General features: G+C 38.5%; 1 protein-coding gene across 1 annotated transcript; it reads right to left on the reverse strand.

Annotated features, from left to right (window-relative positions):
• Positions 1-5,847: 5,847 nt before the first annotated feature.
• Positions 5,848-18,155, reverse strand: pqlc2l (PQ loop repeat containing 2 like). Its single transcript, NM_001130218.1, is given in 7 exon segments — positions 5,848-8,421; positions 10,004-10,189; positions 11,184-11,279; positions 12,756-12,880; positions 14,809-14,896; positions 17,046-17,175; positions 17,859-18,155. Coding segments are annotated over 7 exon segments (912 nt in total). The 5' UTR covers positions 18,041-18,155; the 3' UTR covers positions 5,848-8,316.
• Between the last annotated feature and the right edge of the window lie 2,551 nt (positions 18,156-20,706).

The raw sequence follows: 20,706 nt of genomic DNA on the forward strand, positions 1-20,706 counted from the left end.
CCTTTCTTATATATGTTTATTCAAAGAAGATATATAGTTTACATGATGCTGGATAATATTCTAACTGATGTGTGGTGGCAGAAAAGATTCATGTTAATTAAAGGTACAAATATTAGCCATCCCATTATAGTTTAATAAGCATAATAAATATGGCACAAAGCTATTTACTGCCTCCTCCTGCCTAATAATTATATTAAACAACACTGCTTTAATTTTATAACACTGCTTAGGGACTAAGGGGGGAGCAGCGCTTTTCTTAAAGTGTGTCAGCACAAAATGAATTTAAAGGTGAACTAAATCTTTTAAAAAAAGGATTTTTATTAAAGATTTATGATAATATTTGTATTTTTTTTGTCTGGTTCCACAAAATGCTCCTGGGTGCAAGAAATTAAGTTTAGGCCAACTATCTGATGGTGTTTGTTGAGGACAGTAACATAATATTCCAAAGTTTCTGTTGAAGTTATCTTCACTATAAAAAAAAATACTGAATCAAGTTATATAAGACAATGTATTATTATAATGATTGCTATGGTCACATTATGGTATGTAGCGCCTAAGCCTACAAATATATTCATGCAGGAGTGATTCCTGAATTTGTGCCAGATAATCTGGACCATCTAACCATCAGGTTTACAGGTTATTGGAGTTCAGAATTGACTCTAAATCAGTCCAGGATTTATAAGAATTGCAATGCTGCCATCTTGTGGTCATCTGGCAACATTACACACATAAATTGAGATTTACATCAATAGGGTCCATTTATTATGCTGAGTAAAACGAAATTTGAAAAAACAGTGAAAAAAGCTTTGTAAAATAAATGGTGAATTTATCAAGGTGTGTTTTATTTTACACAGTATGAATGCCAGATTTTACACATAAATAAAGTACACCAATTTTTACACACCTAGACAATAACTCATGGCAACCAATTAGATGATAAGTGTTCAACCTGCAGCTGGCTGGAAAAATGTAACCACTGATTGGTTGCTATCTGACTTACTGCTCAGGTGCAAATTTGCCCATTTTTTATCAATAACCCCCACTGGGCACTAACATAGTACTTCCTACAAAAATAAACTTGCAGTCCCTGAGAAAAAGAGTGTTTAATATTCACCCAAGTTAGTACTGCAGAGTGTGCCTTTGGTAACATGGCCAACATGAGGTGGGTTCTTCTGGGATGAATATGTATGTACCAGAGAGGGTGGGTGGTATGAACAAATCGTGCTGTGCAAGCTCTTTTGACCAGGGCCCCCTCTATTACTGGTATTCTATATGTTCAATTTGTACACTCATCTATTGTACAGGACTGCAAAATATGTTGGCACTTTATGTTAATAATACTATCAACAGCATTCCTTTGTTATAATTTACTGCTGCATACAGAACAGTTTAGTGCCTGACGTTTAACTTCATGGAATGGTCCTGTTCAGCCTTCATGCCCTGATGCAGATGAGTGAGTACAGTGCCATAAGGCTATATGGAACCAATGTCAGGCTGCTTAGAATATAAAGGGAGCAACAGTACAAACACATTCAGTTTGATACATTCCATATCTATAAAAAGGATATGGAAGGGTTATCATCTGAACTGAGCGTAGTTATATTAGTAAGGAACAGACTGTTTTTCTTTGATTATTTTGCAGCTGTAATTTGGATAACAAAAGGAACAAGCAAATCAGATGCGGGTAATTCTATTGGGCTCCATCTGCACACCTGATGCTTGCTCCTTGACCTGACACCAGATTTGTCCTTTGACCTCCAAGTGCGGTATTGACTTTAGTATTGAAGGTTGCAAATAATCCAGCTCTCGTCTTGTATTTCTTATTGATGCAAAACAGTGAATTTCAAAGTCATAAAATAAAATAATTAGGATAAAAAGCCAAATTTAAATAATTAGTTTAGGACTGTTTTTTTGTGCATCTGATGCGCATATAAGACACAGGTTTGAGCACATATAAATGCATCAGCTAACTGATTACATTATATTCTACCTGTCTGTACTGGTGCTTTCTGCATTGTGTTTTTATGCAGTCAAGTTTCACTTTCATTTTAAATTTTACATTTTTTTTGAGCAGTCATAACAGAATAGCAATGTTTTGGGGGAAAATGCATTACAGCAATGCATATAAATGCAATTTACATTCAGCATCTGCTCTTAGGCTGATGCCACACGCGGCGTAGGGCTGATTTTTTCGGCAAGCGGAAAAACGCTTGCCGAAAATTCAGCCCTACGCCTGCTACTTGTGCCTGCACACGAATGAATGGAATACGCTCGGGTGCAGGCACATGTAGCCGATATACGCATGAAAACGTGAGACTTTGCATTCTCTTACGTTTTCATGCGTATATCGGCTACATGTGCCTGCACCCGAGCGTATTCCATTCATTCGTGTGCAGGCACAAGTAGCAGGCGTAGGGCTGAATTTTCGGCAAGCGTTTTTCCGCTTGCCGAAAAAATCAGCCCTACGCCGCGTGTGGCATCAGCCTTAAGTGTGCAACAGAAAACTCCTCCGTACTACAGAAACCGCTTAAAAAGAATCACCCATTCCTCTTTCCTTCCTAAATTAACCTAATATTTATTACAAATGTCAGACAGCACAAGGCTAGATTTACAACATACAAAACACAGGGCTAAGATAAGGGAGAAGCTCAGCTTGTGAGATCAAATCCCAGGTCAGGAGACACTTATCCCACAAAATGCTACCATGCAGGGAGGTGGCAGCCTGTTAAAAATATGACTGGAGGTAAATAGTTAGGACCACCATATGGGGTTTACCCTAACATGGTATAGTATGGTGGCTTGCCAATTTTATGATCATGACTTTGTAACTAAAAACTGTTTTTGCAAATGCACGGACTTGCATATATACTAAATGACTAGTAAAGCAGGACCAGGGAATGTGCATTGATTAATCCCCCTCTCTTTGTATGCTTCTAGCTAACTTAGCCAGACCAGTTACACATCCAATGTACCCAATATACAGATAATTGCAGTTTTGTATGATTTTTCGACTGAGTGGGCTCCAGATTTTTGCCCCAGCAGTCTTCGTATCATGGTGATCAGTTGTTAAGTCGAATGGACAGGTTTGAAAAGTTGTCAGGTCATTACCCCGGTAATCTGTACATGTATTGCCTATCTGAGTATATCCATGAGTGGACTGCAATGTATTTCCAGGACATGACTTTTGTACGATTGTTGTCTGCCAATTATTAATGACCAAAACATTGCCAGATTTGACAAATTGACAATGATCTGAACATCAGTTTTCATTCTACACCATAGTTGTTTTTATGCCAGTTTAACTTAAATCTTTTAGAATGTAACTCTATCAGAGCTGGCAACCCTGTGGGACTGTCCCCTGGGGATCGTATGGACGTGATGTCACAGAATCCTCACTACTCATGTGAAGTCAGCATTCAGCAGATTTAAAAATCTATCCAGAGTCCAGGGGGTGGGCAGGATTATTGGCAGACTCCCGGTTAAGATGGGATAGGTGACAGCTCTGCTTTATTAAAATGTCATTACTAAAAATACATAAAACTTTAGTTTGGTGAAAGTTATACTCCAGATTTGTGTGGAAAATTTTCACTCCAAAGTGTACAAAACCACATTAATGCAAAGGGTTAAGGCTGTGTCATTGGGGTTGCCACCTCACCCCTTCTCATCCTGCATGGCTAGTTAGCAATTTAGATGAAATGCTGCATGGCTGAACATAAACAAGCTTAGTCTGCAGCATGCATCTAATTGCTAACTAGCCATGCCGCATGTGAATTCAATATGTGGTTGTTCTAAGGCTGTCAGACGTGGCGTATTCTTGGAAAGCCGAAAAACGCTTGCTGAGAATACGCCACGTCTGACATCAGCCTAAAAGTTGTGAGGTGTCAACCCAATGCACAAAAGAAAGCGCAGAAGGGTTGCTTTCATACATTGCTGATCAGTAATATGCACCTTATGTGTCTCCAGTTAAATGGAGAAGTTTCAAGTTTTCAAATGGCAACCATATGTCTTTCAAAAAAAAAAAAAAACCTAGGCTGTGGGGCAAATCAGCAATAGCCATGAATAGGGTTGCCTGAGCATCTTCAAATTTAGACATGAAAATCTTGCTTCTTGAGATATTGGCAGTTCCATTATTCTGCATGGCTGTAAAAGCTTTAGTGCAGGCTGCAGCAGGCATTTAATAGAATTTCTATGAGTGTCTTGTTAAAAGCTGAGAACCAGTTGGCCTTGGATATGTTTGTCAGCTGCATGGTTTAATGTCTGAGGCTAATAGCAGAAGTATGGTAGTGCCTGGCTTAGTAACGCACACATTTAACATCTGCACTGACAGTCCATGCACCCAAGCTGCCTTCAGCCTTCTCTACCTTATCTCCTTCATCAGTCTGTCAACTGCTTTTCCACTGTAACAAGGTAAAGGTAAGTTGTATCATATACTATGCTTCCTGGTGCAGGCACAAGCAGGAGGATTTTACAGTAATGGGGCTTATTCTGGGAAGGGGTTTTTCTGCTTGCCGAGAATACGCTACATGTGGCATTAGCCTCAATTCAATAACTCAAATGAATCCCATAATGTAAACATCCCAGCTTTTTATTACCAGCCATGGCATAAATGCTATCCCTATTGAGCTCTAGCCTATTATCTTTTCCTGAATTGTACAAACTCTCCTTAATCCCAGTGCCCTTAAAATACCCCAATAACAACTACCTTCCCATGTGGCCAATATGTCACTTCATCCTTCAGTTCCCCAAACTACAGCCAATAATGAATGCTTCTGCTACACTTATCCACATAATCAGCTACAATCAGAGAGCCCCACAATGGCATGACCATCAGGTTTCTGATAACCAAGTGTAAATCCAATAACCCTGGCACCCATTCACAAGTCGGAGGCTGAGCTGCCAACCCCTCATGAGAGCTTTCCTTATTTGCTACAGTTTTTGAAGACCCCATCCCAAGTGCTGACCTGTGTAATATTGGTTCAATAAACTGTTGTCATTAGCAAAGTCAGTAAAGCTACTGCCACACGTGGGCGATTCTCAGCAGACAGATAAACACAGGCAAAAAGCATGCGCCCGCTCACTGAGCCATTCTTTGCATTAGCCTGCGTGCAGACACATGGAACACAATTTAGCAAAGAACTTGAGTACTTTATTGCTTTTTAGCCAGGGCTAATTAGTTACTCAAATAATTTGTAGATATGGGTCTGCTGTTCTTTCTTAAGTTTACACAATACCCGTATTTATATAGTATTGGTAGATCAGGGGCACAAATAGCACCAAAATCTTCCAAATGTAATTTCAAAGCTAAGGTTTTCATTTCTATATAATCAGATATATACTGTAAATCTATATAAAATCAAATTAAGAGAACCTCCTATAGTAGACCCACATTTCAGCATTATCTGCACTGATACTGGGGGGGGGGATACATGAACCACATTGCTCCCTCTTAGGTTATACAAGATGCCCAGTACAAGGAATACCCATGGTGATATATCCATTTAAGGAACCTAGAGTGCTTTTCTGCTGTAACCATTCCTGCCTTCATTTTAGTTAGGCCATGTGAGCTGATAAGGGCACTTGTGGAGAAGTGTGTACTTTCAACTTTTGGATGATATGCTACAAGTCAGCCAAATATTGCCATCTGGATTGGAAAGACTCAAGGACGTGTGTGTATAGTCTGGATAACTACTAATCCACTAACACTACTAGTGGATCAAATAAGTTGGACCAGTCTTCCGAAAGCAAAGTGCAGTGCCAATAAGTTGTTGAACAACTTCCTTTTAGTCAGTTTGTACCAAGCAAATTTCAGCATCAGGTGTTGGCAGGCAGGGATAGACACAAACTTTAGTTGAAAATACTTTACTAAACACTATTAATCTTTTTGTCAAGACATTTTCTCCAAACATTGAACAGCCAAAGAAAACCATTTTTTTTTTTACATGTTACAAAACATTTTTTCAAAAGAATGTACACTGTAAACTGTCCATGATAACTTACTGTAAGTAGCACCAACACTTTGCACAATTATTACACTAGTGTTAAATAGAGAGTACATTATAATATCTGTACATATGAATGCCGGTATTTACAGATACAGTTGTACGGAAACAAACATTTTACTCCAAATAAAGTGCAATACACGCTGTAACATGACAGTAAGGCTAGACATAATGGATTACAGTATTACAGTGGGTTATTTGAAAGGAGAAAAACTTTACAGACAAGCTGCTCCCATTTGACAATGATAGAAGTTGTATGAAATTTATATATAAATATCCCATAAAGGCATGTCTATTTTCTAGATTATTCTCTGGATATTCTATTAGGAGAACTAAATCATGGGTACCAAGCAATAACAGTGAGGTTTCATTTTTTTTAACCCATTAACTACCACAGATCACAAAATCTACTTTTTTGGGGGGTTCGGGTCCTTTAACAGCTGAATGGCAGCTCTCACAGGCAACTAGTGTCCTCCAGCTGCCCTAGATCTTGTATCAGTTTCATAAGAAACCAATGAGGGTATCTTGATATTTGTGCCACTACATTGAGTACATGTTATATTAGGGCAGTGATCCCCAACCAGTGGCTCGTGAGCAACATGTTGCTCCCAGTGGCCTCAAAGCTGGTCTTAATTTTTGAATTTCAATATTGTTAATAAGCAACTGCTTACAGCATAAAAGTAAAAAACCCCAAAAATATTTTCTATGTGACATGTTTAAATGGTGCTTTGGCTGAAAGTCACTATTTTATGGTTGTGACTATGACAACCAGAAAGAATTTTAAGTTGCGGGCTGAATTTAGACAAAATAGGAGTGCTCTTATTTAATATATATGTTTATATCAACCAAATAAATAAGGGCAAATGTAAAAGTTGCTTGGTATAAGATCAGATATAACATATAAACATTTAATATAATAGTGAACATCTTCTAACATATTCTTAGTAAACTGGCAGCCATTCTTTTCTGACTGCATTACTTAGCATGCTGCCATCATTTGACTGGTGATACTGTAGTGATGAAGCATACTCAGAGCAGCAGTTAGAGAAGAGCTGCTATTGTCTTACACAGGTACATAGCAAAGAAGAAAATGCAGGGTAAGAGCTGTCATTTGTACTAAAGGAATGGCACTGGAAGGTTTTTAAAGTCATATCGACTATTTCCTATAAAACTGGAATGTGTCCCTATCATTTTAAACATATTACAAGTAGAAAACATGTAAAACCTCTCAAAGTTTTTGTTAGCATTGCTCACTGATGCCTGGTGGCTGTACCTGAAGCAAAACACAGTAGCTGAAACAGTGTTAAAATTGTGCTATGGAAACTACATTTCAACAGAATTTCACTTTTTGAGTGCGAGATGCCAAAGCAGCTCCCCATAGCCTTGCGTAATGTGTCAGCAACTGTCAAGCGATACTAGCTTGAAACACATATGGATGCTTTTTTAAGGTACTATAGCTCTACAAGCTCTGACAAAAGCATTTGTCAGCTGATTTACATTATAAGGCTGCTTTGGCCCTGTATTTTCAGATAACTAAAAAACACAACCCTTACAGAGTTTGATGTTGCCCCATGTGCCACTGTCCTTAGCATGGAAGATGTCCCCAGTAACTCACCTCTTTTTATCATCTTGTCAAACCATCACACAAGAGATGGTTTGACAAGTTCAAGATGGGGATCTGCTGTGGACAGATTTAAAGGCATGGATCATCACTGGTACAGGGCTGTAAAAAGTACAGGGCTTCTACTTCTGAAGTTTAGAAAATAAAAAATACAGCATTTTTAGCATGTTATGTTTTAGGCTTTAGTTCACCTTTGTATGGAATGTTATCATAAACCTAAATCAAAGAGACACTGCAAACTTTTCCTTGTGTTAGCTTGTTACCCAACACCTTCAGGTTAGCACGGCATGGAACATAACATCTTAATCCAATAGACTGTTCTTAAAGAAGGCAGAAAATCCTTATGGAATGTAAACAGAAAAATGAACATCGATATTAAGGAGCAGATTTACTAAAATTCCAGCTACCAATACCTAGCAGTTCACATTTTTTCCACCTGTTAAAAATTTCCTGACAACTTCATTCTCATGAGGAAAGCATGTAAAGAACGGATACATTTATCTAAGCAGATCAATGTGTCAGCTCATTAGAACTGAACTGGCAGCTTTGAGCAGTCGAAATCAATTGTTTCCTATGGGTGTTTGAGTTCTTAACTCTACTACTACTCATTTGGAACATTTATTGTTAGCGCTCTGTGGGCACTTTCTGAATTGCTAAAAACAAAAAGCAAAGCTATGTAAACCTGTGCTTAAGTGTTTAGACTTCCTTTTCATTCACAAGTAAAGGCTCCACTTCTATTGCTAATAAATCTGCACTCTTGTTTGTCTTGTCTTTCCGATATATTATGAACTGTGCCGTCATCTATTGTTTCTTGAGTCAAGGAAATCATCATTAAAAGTTGTATTGGTACATGAAAATAAAAAAACAATAGTTCTTTGTCTTCTTATATCCTGTAGTATAAAAGTATATTCTACAATACAGCGATAGCCCATTGCTAAATTATAAATTATGTAATTCAAAAAATTCTCAATAATTGGTCCTACTTGTCCTCATCTATAGGGCAAATCCTTTCACAAATGTGTTGCAAGTGTACCCTGTGTCTTACACCTGTGGAACAGGCAGTATTTCCAGGGTTCCCTTTCCATGTTGTGCCAACAGAAGCCATTACTGCTATGTAGTTGGTCATGCCCAGGACTACAGCACCTCATCTAGCGCTAGCTTTACCAAACAAGCTAAAGTTTTGCACATTCAGAATTGCCACAACGCTGGATAAAAACATAGCAAGTTGCACAGGATCTTTGTGCTTGGTACATGCCCCTGGTTTGGTTGGGCTTTTAAAGGGGTGGTTCACATTTATTACAGTTTGCAACAAATAAAGAGATATGGTCATTTAAATGATACTTGCATTTTGGTTTAATTTAAAAAAATGGATCCTTTTCAAAATATCTACCTGCAAAGGTAGTGCTGCATAAAGTCTCAGTGTTCTGCCAACCAGGTGACTTACAGTGCAGGGAGGCGCAGGCAGTGCTCAGTACTGTACACACCCCTTCTCCTGCTGTTTCTGCTATTCATTGATCCGATTTGCTGAATCTTATCAGCATTTAACGGATAGGCAAATCAATGGTGCAAGCACAGTATCGGTGAATGCCCGTACTTCCTCCCCTCTGCTGGAAACGTCAAAATGATGCAGACAGGACCTCAGTCAGTCAGGGTGTTGGCTATCTCCCTGGCTTGGGCAGAGCACAGGGACCTAAGGATCTATGCAGCACTACCCTTGCAGGTAGATATTTTAAAAACAATCCATTTTCTTTTTTAAATTAAACCAAATTGCAAACATCATTAAAATGACCATATCTCTTTATTAGTCCCAAACTGTAATAGAGGTGAACCACCCCTTTAACTATAATATTGCAATGTAAGGGATTTAAAAGATGCAATAGAAAAAAAAAAAGTTAAAATGACCTTAAACAAAAACATATTTTCTTTGTATAAATACCCATACTCAAATTAACAGTAATGCCATACAGAGTAAAAACAAAAATTACTTACACAAGCAATCTAAATTTCATTCCCCTAGTGAACACTAGCCTAATGTTCAACTAGCTTAGTGCCTTTCCAAATATTCAAAAGAGAAAAAGTTAATGTGTACATGACTAAATTGCCCTAAGTGTGGTGTAGTGCAGATGAGAACATTAAGGGGGTTATGTAATAAAAGACACTAAGTTTGCCCGGGAGAAGTAACCCATAGCAACCCACCAGTCACCTGCTTAAAAGCAAACACCTTATTGGTTGCTATGGGGTACTGCTACTGGGCAAACTTGGTGCCTTTAATAACATGTGAGGGTAAGAAGTTAAAAAAGCAAAAAAAAACTAATGATTAAGTTACTGTAATTGAAGAAAAGGTACAAATGTGAAAAGCACAATGAATATTTTTAAAGGATACAAAAAAGTCAAGTATCAGGACACCAAAGCTCCCAATTAACCAGGGAAGGTGGTGCATAATATACTGGCTCGTATGGTGTCCAACAGCAGGTAGCTTTAAAAGCAGACTCGTCCCGTAGGTACAGTTGCCAAGCATGGCCAATGCAAATAACAGGTAGGAAGTGCCCTCTGTGGATTTTCTGTGAAACTGGGAAACAAAAAAAAGATACATAAATACAGGAACAAATGCAAACCATACCCAAAAATATACCTAAATGTTTTAAACTATATTAGCAGTAAAGAGATGCTGGTTGCAACTAGTCAGGGTCTATCACAATTTCAATATTTTGGCTTTAACAACTGCAGGTTTAGCCTATGCTGATAAGGCCTTAAAAGCACACAGTGCAGGTTTAGCCTATGCTGATAAGAGTGTTCAAACTGATACGTTGAAAGGGATACTGTAATGATTTTAATGGTATCGTTTTTATTACTAAATTACACTGCGTACATTGCAAATAATTTATTCTACCATTTAAAATGTTTTTCTTAAACAAATAATTGTATTTTTTAGCAGTAAAATTGTAACATAGGCAGCCATCTCCAATCATTGTGCCTGACCCAAAGCTTTCACAAAGAGCTAGCACTTCACAATGGAACTGCTTTCAGATAAGCTAATGTTTCTTTAATGTTTCTCTATTTAATGTAACTGGAGGTGTCATGACTACCAGTAAGCCAGACTTCCATTCTTAGGGGCCTATTCATTAAATTACGATTGTGTTCGAATGCTGAAAATTTGTATTCTTTCAAAGTTTTAGAACTGTGCGTGTTTTCTTATTATTTTTTCGTTCATTTTGGAACTTTCGGATCGTACCACGAAATTTTCATAAGACCAAGGCAGCTTCGGCAAATCACGGCACTGCGTATGCCATCCCACTGGCGATTTACATTCTAGCTGGTGGGATGGCATTGTGGGAAGATTAGTCGCCCGTGACAACGGAGATTTGTCACGCGGCTACTAATCTCCCTGTGTGTCACTGCCCTTAAAATATCCTTTTTAATTGCTAGGCTAACTGGAAAACAACTAAAAAAAACTTAAATACAACATGGCTGAAGTATGCAGAGTTGAAAAGCAAAACACATGGCCAACAGTGATCCTACATCATTTTCAAATTATTTATTGATTACAAAGAAGAATTACTTACATTTTTATAAAGCTGGGGAAAGCGGGAGCCCAGATAAAACACGGATGAAACATACCCACAAATGAAACCAGACATTTCAGTGATGCCCAGAGACTTCTAAAATAAGAAAAAAAAATACTGTTATCCAAAATATATCTCACAAAGAGTAGGAATAACTTAGTCTTAGGGGCAGATAAAAAAACATAATCCAAATTCGATTTATAATTAAAAGTGACTATTCTGTTATTTTGCTTAAACATGTAAGTAATGTTTCTATAGTAGGTATGCAAAACATAAAAGGTACAATGGATACAAATACTTAAAGGGCATCTATAACCCCTATATTGTTTCCTCCACCAGAGGTGCAGCCAAATAGAAGACGCACTCCAGTTGGCAGTCATGTTGGTTGGCGCGCATGGGCATAATAAGCGGATCTCCCCTGCTCCCTTACAATGCGTATGTGTCTGACCGGAGGTCACTCACCCTTCTATGTCACGCACACGCATGTGCCCTAACATGGCAGCCTGCACCAGGGGCTCTCTCATGGTGTGGGTAGCCCAGCCCTGGCAGGGCCAGTTTTTGAAATAAAAAACTATTGTTTCCTCTAACTGGAGTGTGGGCTAGTACTGTTGGCGGAAACAAAATAAGGGTAATGGGTGCCCTTTAAACCACATTTTGTGTATGTAATAGGCTTATCTTGTATATGACTCTGATACCAGTTTATTTTCCTGAAGAAGTCTGTACTTTGGGATTTGATATAATACTACTAAAATGAAAGCAGTCATCCATCAAGTATATTTACTTATTACTGACCTGCCTTAAAGCAAACACTGGACCTGTTTAGCTGCAGGTGTTAAACATAAAACAAAGTAGTATATAGGGGGGCAGGGCTGTAAGTGTGTTTGTTGCTGTCTTTTTGGCTTCACAAAAATAAAAACGGTAAGGGCAACCAGGGAACATCAATTTGGGATTACTTTAAATACAAATCAGCAATAAACACAAAAATAAGCTCCGGCACTGTTCTGATACATATAAGAAGTGAGAGCAACACAGCTCCTATCAAGTTAATTAGGAAAGAACTACTATATAAGAGGCCCAGCATTCTTTTTTGTCAAATAACCTGTTAAACATACATCAGGTCATGTATACGTAGGAGCTTTTACATTCCAACACCCCCCTTGGTGCAGACATACTCAATTAGGGGAGTACTGTTTTGTAATAATCCAGTCTCAACCTTCAGTTGTTTAAGATGCTGAGTGGTAGGCAACACCCAGTGCAGCTTGCCCAACCCTGGTTTAATCCCATTAACACACATGAGAAATTTAAAGCAAGGGTTCCATTGAAAATTGAAGAAATGACTGCTGGGATTCAATACTTAATAACTAACAAATTCATATAACGCTGATCATCTTTCCCCTTAAAGGGATATGAATGGCCTGCTTGGTGTATTTGTTTTTCATTGGACAGAACCAGAAAACAAATAACCTTTCAGTGTGCAAATGTTTATGGTTCCACTTCAGATACTTTGTAGTAGACTTAAACATGAAAGATACATTTGCAGTAGACTTTGACATGGACATATGTTGCATATACCTGGCTTATTTCCACGTCGGTATTCTTGTCATATTTTTTCAGAAGCAGTTGGCTAGGTAGTAAGATAGACAAGGTGATGGCTAATAATACCCATGATATGCAAATTCCCTTTAGGCTCCCATTCCCTAAGATATTAAAAGGAAACGATTATCATAATTATATATTGTGAACATAGTCTGCAGTGATGTACTGAGATATAAAATATTCACATTAGCCCTTGACCCAAGGGAGCTAACAATCTAAGATGCACTTAGAGGCTTAGAATTACAGGCACTGTGGGAGAAAATCAAAGTATGAGGAAAACATACAACAAAATCCTTGCAAATAGGGCTCTGACTGGAACTTAAACTAGAGCCCAGTGCTGTAAGTCAGCAATACTAATGTTGGCAACATATTTCCTACTGCATCATTATAAATAATAATTTATAGCATTGTAAATGTTAAGTTAGTAGAAATATATTGACAATTTGCTCGTGGAGAAATTGGTTCTTTGCGAGGCAGACCTTTCTTGCAGATAATCTGTGTGCAGTACAAGCAGCAGAGAATCATCAAATCGAAAACATGAAATAAAGCTGGATTGCATTTAACGTGGCAGCTACTGTAATATTTCAAAATGTGGCAGTCTTGTGGACATCAAGAGAAGCAGCTGTGTATATCTCTGTAAGATCTTTTGGGGCATTATTGGTACATTAGTATTTATTTACCCCTAAGATTGATTGCTGAGCTGTACAGGGCAGGAACCTTCCCCCTGCATTGCCTATGGGCGACTTACTCTGTTACTGTGCTTATTTTATTTTAGTGCGAATAAATACATTTTAGTTTATCACAATTTTTGTACTCTTACTTTATTGTAAAAATGTATAGCAATGTACACACCACAGTGCTGTATAAAGATATACATACATGGTAACTGTGTAAAACTGCAGCTTGCAGTGCAATATATAAAACCTGTCAGCTAGGGATAGTCAGGGTAAATACTGTCATAAAATTGGGGAAGCACAACAGAGATACGGGTTGTTGACACTGAGGAGCTAGCACCCATATCAATCTCCTGTCTGGAAATATGCAGGGTGTGACTCAATAATATAATTACACATTACCTAAGACTGGGTGGCAGCAGCTCCGAACTCAAAACTATTCTATACTGTATTAACAAAAAAAAACTTTTAGTAATAGTTTGTAATTTTAGTTTAGAGTTTGTAATTTAATCGGAACACACATCTCTGTGCATAATCTAAAACCAGGCAAAATGTTTTACATAAAATATATATGGCGTCATTTACCACACCACAGTTGCTGGCCGGCAAATTTCCCACAGTTCGTTGTATGGAAAATTCCATTCATTTAGGGTCAGATTTGCCAAAATCTTAGATTGGAGCTCACCACAGAATAATTCACCCACTTTCAATTCATTCCTATGAGATTTCAAGAAGCGTTTTTAACAATAAGCGAGAGTTCACCATTTGATAAATAAGTTTCTAAAAAATCCTATAGGAGTGAATAGACAGCAGGTAAATTTTTATGTGGTGAGCTCCAATCTCACATTTTGGTAAATCTGCCCCTAAAGGTACATGTGTCAACATGCACTCCTTGCACTTCTGTATTGTTATGTTTTGCGCCGCTGCCTGAATCAAGCACTATTGTACTAACTGGGTTCCCACAATGGCATTGATCAATTGCTGTGAATGCAAATCCAGACTTTTCAGCACAATTGTGTCCAATTTGCATTGAGGGTCAAGCTAAATTGTTAGAATTTTACATACATTGCCTGCAATTGCATAAGGCATATCTCCCCCTGGTGACTGCAATTACACTTCAATCATTGTGAAAAAATTGGTGACATTCAGCCCACTGCAGTGGTAAATGACCCCTATAATGTATGGGCATAGTTTTAGTTTAAAATGGGAAATATTGTAATGCACGCAGGTAACGTGAAGGAGCCCAAACATACAGGAAAGCCTTAATTACATTCTAACTATGACTAAGGATTCAGTAAATGTTAATGCATTCAAATCTAATATGCTGTCATCCAAACAGGTTAAAAAAAAATTACCTTTCAACCTGTTATTTTTCAACTTGTAGTAAGAGAATTGTGAGATCATAATTATGTCCATATTCACATAAAAAATAGCTGTAATTATCTGGAGAGAAAAAAAAAACACTGTTGCAAATGGAAATAAATCAGTAAAAAATATGACTAGTTCATTAAGAATGTTAGAGATACAGCCTATAATTTCTAACATGCAGTCTAGCCAGCCTGACACAAGCATCTACTCCAGCACTTGTGCCAGGTGTATTACTGGTCCTTAGTAATACCGTGTAAAGCCAAAGTCTCTTATTAACAGTCTCACATTGACAAATCTTATTATCATCCTGTCAGCCTGTCACTTAACGTGTAATAATCCTTTAACAGTAAATCCACTTGGGCCAAAATGCAAAGGGTTGGTAATGGCAGTAAGCAAACACAGAAAAGGCTGACGAACTTGCTTATTTTCGGTACAGAGAGAAAACTAACTATTATAAAATATATACATGGTACACTTTGAATACACATTTACCAATCTTTAGTTGAGATATGGAATGTGTGATCTTTATCACTGACAATACTTTCAGCAGCAATAAAACTGCATGAACATCCAGGGGCTGCTTTCCACTAAAATAAACATCTCAACAACAAATATTGTCAGGGAAAGCTGAAAGATCAGAACACCTGGAAATGCTGCTAATGCTTCCAATTGCAGTGTACATTAGGCTATGGTGTGACGATGCCATTTCTTGGTCTGCCATTGCTTCACTTCCTCAATCACTTCTACTCTACTGAATAATGGGAAGCTACTGACAGTAAAGCACTGCAGTGGGTCAGGCACCCTCGGGTAATCTGTGGGTAGATCTGCTGACCCATACCCAGATATGCAAGGTCGCTGCGGGTTTCATATATAGCAAGTTTTACACCTTTACTCCCTCTCTTTTTAACCCTTGCCCACTTCTGATTATGTTACTTTCAGTTTGTAGCAACAGCATGTCTAGTTCAATGGTGGTCAGAGGGTCTGTAGATAAGGCAGATGCTAGTTGGATAACAGGTCCAAGCAGGTTAATATGCGGGTTGTGGGTCCAGGTTGGGTTTCAAAACCTAGACCTGCACAGGACTCTAAGGGGCTGATTTACTAATCCACGAATACGAATCCGAATGGGAAAAATTCGGATTGGAAACGAACATTTTGCGACTTTTTCGTATTATTTGCAATTTTTTCGTTGCCGTTACGACTTTTTCGTAAATTGTTGCGACTTTTTCGTAGCTGTTACGACTTGCGCGAAAAGTTGCGACTTTTTCATAGCCGTTACGATTTGCTCGTATATTGTCGCGACTTTTTCGTATTGAGCGCTCGTAAACGGCGGGCAAAACTTTCAGACTTTTCAGCATGATTTTGGAAGCCTCCCATAGGACTCAATAGGCACTCTGCAGCTCCAACCTGGCCCAAGGAAAGTCACGATACTGAAGCTTGAATGAATCTGAAACTTTTCGGCACGAAGGGTATGAAAAAATCGCGACAATTTGCGAAAAAGTCGTAACAGCTACGAAAAAGTCGCAACAATTTACAAAAAATCGCAAAATACCTATCATTACGAAAAAAACACATTCGGACGCTCGTGGATTAGTAAATGTGCCCCTAAGTGATGGTATGGTTTGCTATTGTACTTAAAGCATTTTAAGTTGGCCATACATTGACTAACCCTCCAGGGTAACTGACTAATCAGTCTTCAGGCTAAATGTACCAACACTATAGTACTATCCATATGGGCCAGAGCAGTAACCCACAAAAAACAATAAGATGTTTTTTAAACAGCTGCCCAGTAAATGACACCTGCCGATTGGCTGATGTAAGTGATATGAACTGTAGCAAACTTTGGGGTTATGTATTAGAGTAGAAAGTAAAAAGAGAATGTGGAATGAGAAGGAATGGTGACAACGCATTTAAAAGAAAGATGAAAAAAGAGAGGAAAAGGAACAGGAGTGCAATGGTCTCCTTCATGATATGTCTGTCGTCTAATTGTACTGTTAATAAACCACTCTGTACTTTAGGCATCAACTTATTTTTTAAGCTCTACAAGGCTAAAACTCTTTTTCCACATAAGTCTGTTTATAATAAAAAAAGACATGTAAAGACTATAATATGCAACACTGGCAGAAACATATAAAATGGTTAGAATAAGAATAGTTGACTAAAAAATAGTGAGCATTTGAACTCTTCATTTGATGTGCAAATAATAACATTATAATATCTGACATACCTGAAGCGGCAGCTGATTGGTCAGGTAGCAGCCTATGAAATTGGTGAAGTCCCCTCCTAACCAACACAACAAAAACCCAAGGGAAAGTGCCTGGTCAACCCTTCCATTTGTATGAGCAACATACAGCTGACTAGAAAAAAAAAAGGATGATAATGGATTAACAAAATTTACTTTTAAACAATTAAGACCAAGTTAAGTTTAACTACTGCCATGCAACATGGTAAAGGCAGCTAAAACAGATATAAAGGTGTCATTTGTGTTTTACTATAATATTGTTAGCACCTGACTTACCGTACAATAGCATGGGGTCAGACCTGTGTGTGACTTTTGAAACATTTTGCCATGAAAATAAGAGTGATTTGAGGGACTTACACTTCCCTTTGCCAAGCTGATATAGGGCGATGTAGATGTCCAAGGGGGGTGTAGACAGCCCAAAAAGTCTGGCTGAATGCACTCACTATAGGTAGCACATGTAGGTGAATGCTTCAACTTTATTTCATTGGGCTTCAATGAGGTCCCTGTTTCCCATGTTAGGCAAATGGCAAAGGCTCCAGTTTCCCAGGCTCCCCTCACAGAGGCAGAGCTCCATTTCCCATGGCTGGGCACAGTTTTAAAAAAAAGGCCATTTACTCTCCACAGGTATGTGTATTTTTTCACTAAGGGGTACACAGTGTCGAGGAGTTGGTTTGTTCCGCACTATGTGGCGCTAATCATGACACTGACAGGCGAGTATGTAACAACATATGCACAAGAACCCCCGGCACACATTATAGTGACTATGAGCCTAAGCGATATATAAGCTTCATAACTTACGGCAACGCAGCAAACAAGAAGCAGGCGATGGATACCAGCCCCACAATGACGCTCCAGTACTCCCAAGCATTTTCCACGCATTGTTGTAAAAGCTGCCATATCCACGGGCTTCCCTCAAGACAAACAGCGCCACTCTCTAAGGGAAGCGCATGCAAAGGGTGCCGGGGCCCCGTGTCAGCCATGATACTGCTGAGCGACGTAGCCACTCTCCCCTTAAGGGAGATGAAAGCGACCCGTCACACTCTGGCTCCGGGGGCCCCGACCCCTTCTAAACAACATCTACAGCTACTAGCCCGCAGACTCAATAACCGTAACATCATAGGAGGGCGTTCTGCATTTTGATTGGTGGAACCCCGCCAGGGACCCGCCTCTAGATTTGTCGCCGCCTTTACCAGAAACGTGTCTTCAGGGCGCCAGGGGGCGTTCCCGGATATGTATTAGCACTGCGCTGCGCGCAAGCGCTGATTGTTTATTAATAGTCACTGTGGGCTGAGTTGTTATTGAATTAATGGCAGTATTGTAGTTAGAAGATGTTATGGAATAAATAAGTTGATTTTAATTTCGTCTTAGCCGTTTTAATGCGCTAGTACGTCACTATAGCTTTCATAGGTGTTTTTTAGGTGGTTTATTTAACCTCTGTGTAACAAACGAGTCCAAAGAATGCGTGATTCAGAAGTGTTTAGAATTTTTTAAATTTTCCCAAAAGTAGGAACTGACCATATGGAATGTTTGTAACAAGGTGCTGTAGGTGTGATAGTATCATTAAAAATTGTATTTGTTGTACATGTTTCTTAAGTGATAGACACAATTTTTTTGTGTTGTCAAATTAAAATTGTGTCAGAAAATAATTAACAGACTTTATTATAAAATTCATTAGCTCAAACGTAAGTGCTGTATTTATCGAGGTGATATGCTGTTGACTATAGGCCTAAATCATGTGGGATACAAGCATTTAGGGATATGACATGTATGGTACCCCAATAGTAGTGGCTATGCCGCTCAAAATTAGCCAATGATCAAATAATATTGCTATTATTCTTACTATGAATGAATTTCATAATTCACAGGTTTCACTCCTGAAGAAGAGTATTTTATTTAATATTCCCACCAGCTGGCCTGAACCCTAAGTACTATTCCAAACAACATACCAGGCAATCCAGACCTATGTCCACTCTAAAAAGTACCACATGCAATGAAATATCCCTTTCATTTTCTCAGCCGAACCTTTAGGCTAATGCCAGACCAGGAGTAGGGCGGATATTTTTGGCAAGCAGAAAAGCCAGAGAAGGAAACCCTTCTCTGGGCCTGCCCAACTCCACTTTATTGGCCCGTTTCTACATGATTATCTCTGAAACTGTTCTGTGGACTTCAAGTTATCTTAAAGAGTTGGTGACCTCTCCTGCGGGAATCCTATACACGCCATAACAATACTGGCCTCAATGGCCAGTGCATCCCTTTGCCTAAAGTTCCAGTTAAGCCAGGGCTGCATAGCAATGAGCTTTATGGGTGACTGTTCTTTTACAAGAGCCTTCTTGCTTGTTGACTGCCTTTCCTTGCTTGAAGTGCCTGCTTTAGGGAGTTAATACTTGTATTTGCATAAGTTGTCCCACTTACTTTGACTGCTATCGAACATCCAACAGTACCCTGGCTTATTGGCTGCAGCCCCCTGTTGTGCCACAGCCCCCCCTATGACAGTGGTTGTACGTCTGCGCCATCATGAGTTTGGAGCCCAAGTGTAATGTTCATCTGGTCCCATCTCATGTTTAGATTGGCTGTCAGCTGTTAGGAAACAGTACCATGCCAAGTCACTATAAACCATATCCCCCAAATCCCACTGATGTAGCAAAAGAGGTCTGAACATTTTTGGGTGCCTTTTCCCCTGCTAAAATGCAGAAAGCCCCCGACCAATTTCTGGTTACACAACCCTGATGCCTTTCCTTTTTCATCTTTTCATTACTATCTAGGCTAGATTGGATACCAGGAAATCCTAATTTATATAACCACTAGTGAAAAAAAAAGAAGTTAAAAACAATTCTTACAGAGACAGTCCATCTTATGTGTAGAAATGAAAAAAGAAGCAAAAGATTATCATTAAAAAGATCATATATATTTAAGCTTATATGAATTCTTTGAAATAAATAAATGTAAGTGTCAAGTATGAGTATGAGTCTAAACAGAATGTCACAACAATTAAAACAATTGCTAAAGATATCTAGAGTTTTCTTTCATGAACACTTTTGAAAGGTAAAACACAATACACTGAATTCAGAATTCATACCTACTGGTAACAGAGTGTTCAGATTGAATTTACAAAAACCATCTAATTTTAGAATACTCCATGACAAATTCCCACCGTCGCCTCCTAGATAGCTGTTTTAAAATTGATAACCCTGTGAACATGAAAGGAAATGTTTATACAAATTAGTTTAGTTTGTTCTTATACCTAATAAATGCTCCCAAATTTTTCTTTGACTTCCGTGATGTTTGCCCCACATATCACGCTTGGTAAACACGATCAAATTAATTATTTTTATAATTCCCTACAATTAATGTAATTTCTAATTTAGTAAGACTTTTTAGTGAGAGTTGACAAGAATATATTTTCATTACACGTGTAGGGGGGAAATTACACAATGGTTTGCACCACACTGAAATGTGCCTGAGTGTTTGAGCCAATTAGGGGTACATGAACTTTCATTGATGACTTTTCAAAGTGGAATTCCTTCTGGTTTCAAATTTGCAACCACATCCAAGAATAACATCAAGTTAAGTCTTTTTTATCACTAGTCTAAATGTCAAGATACACATTTTGGGATCTTGATACATCTCTAGACCCATCTTGACATTC

The sequence above is a fragment of the Xenopus tropicalis genome, chromosome 5 (assembly GCF_000004195.4).
Source record: "Xenopus tropicalis strain Nigerian chromosome 5, UCB_Xtro_10.0, whole genome shotgun sequence".
Lineage (NCBI taxonomy): Eukaryota > Metazoa > Chordata > Amphibia > Anura > Pipidae > Xenopus > Xenopus tropicalis.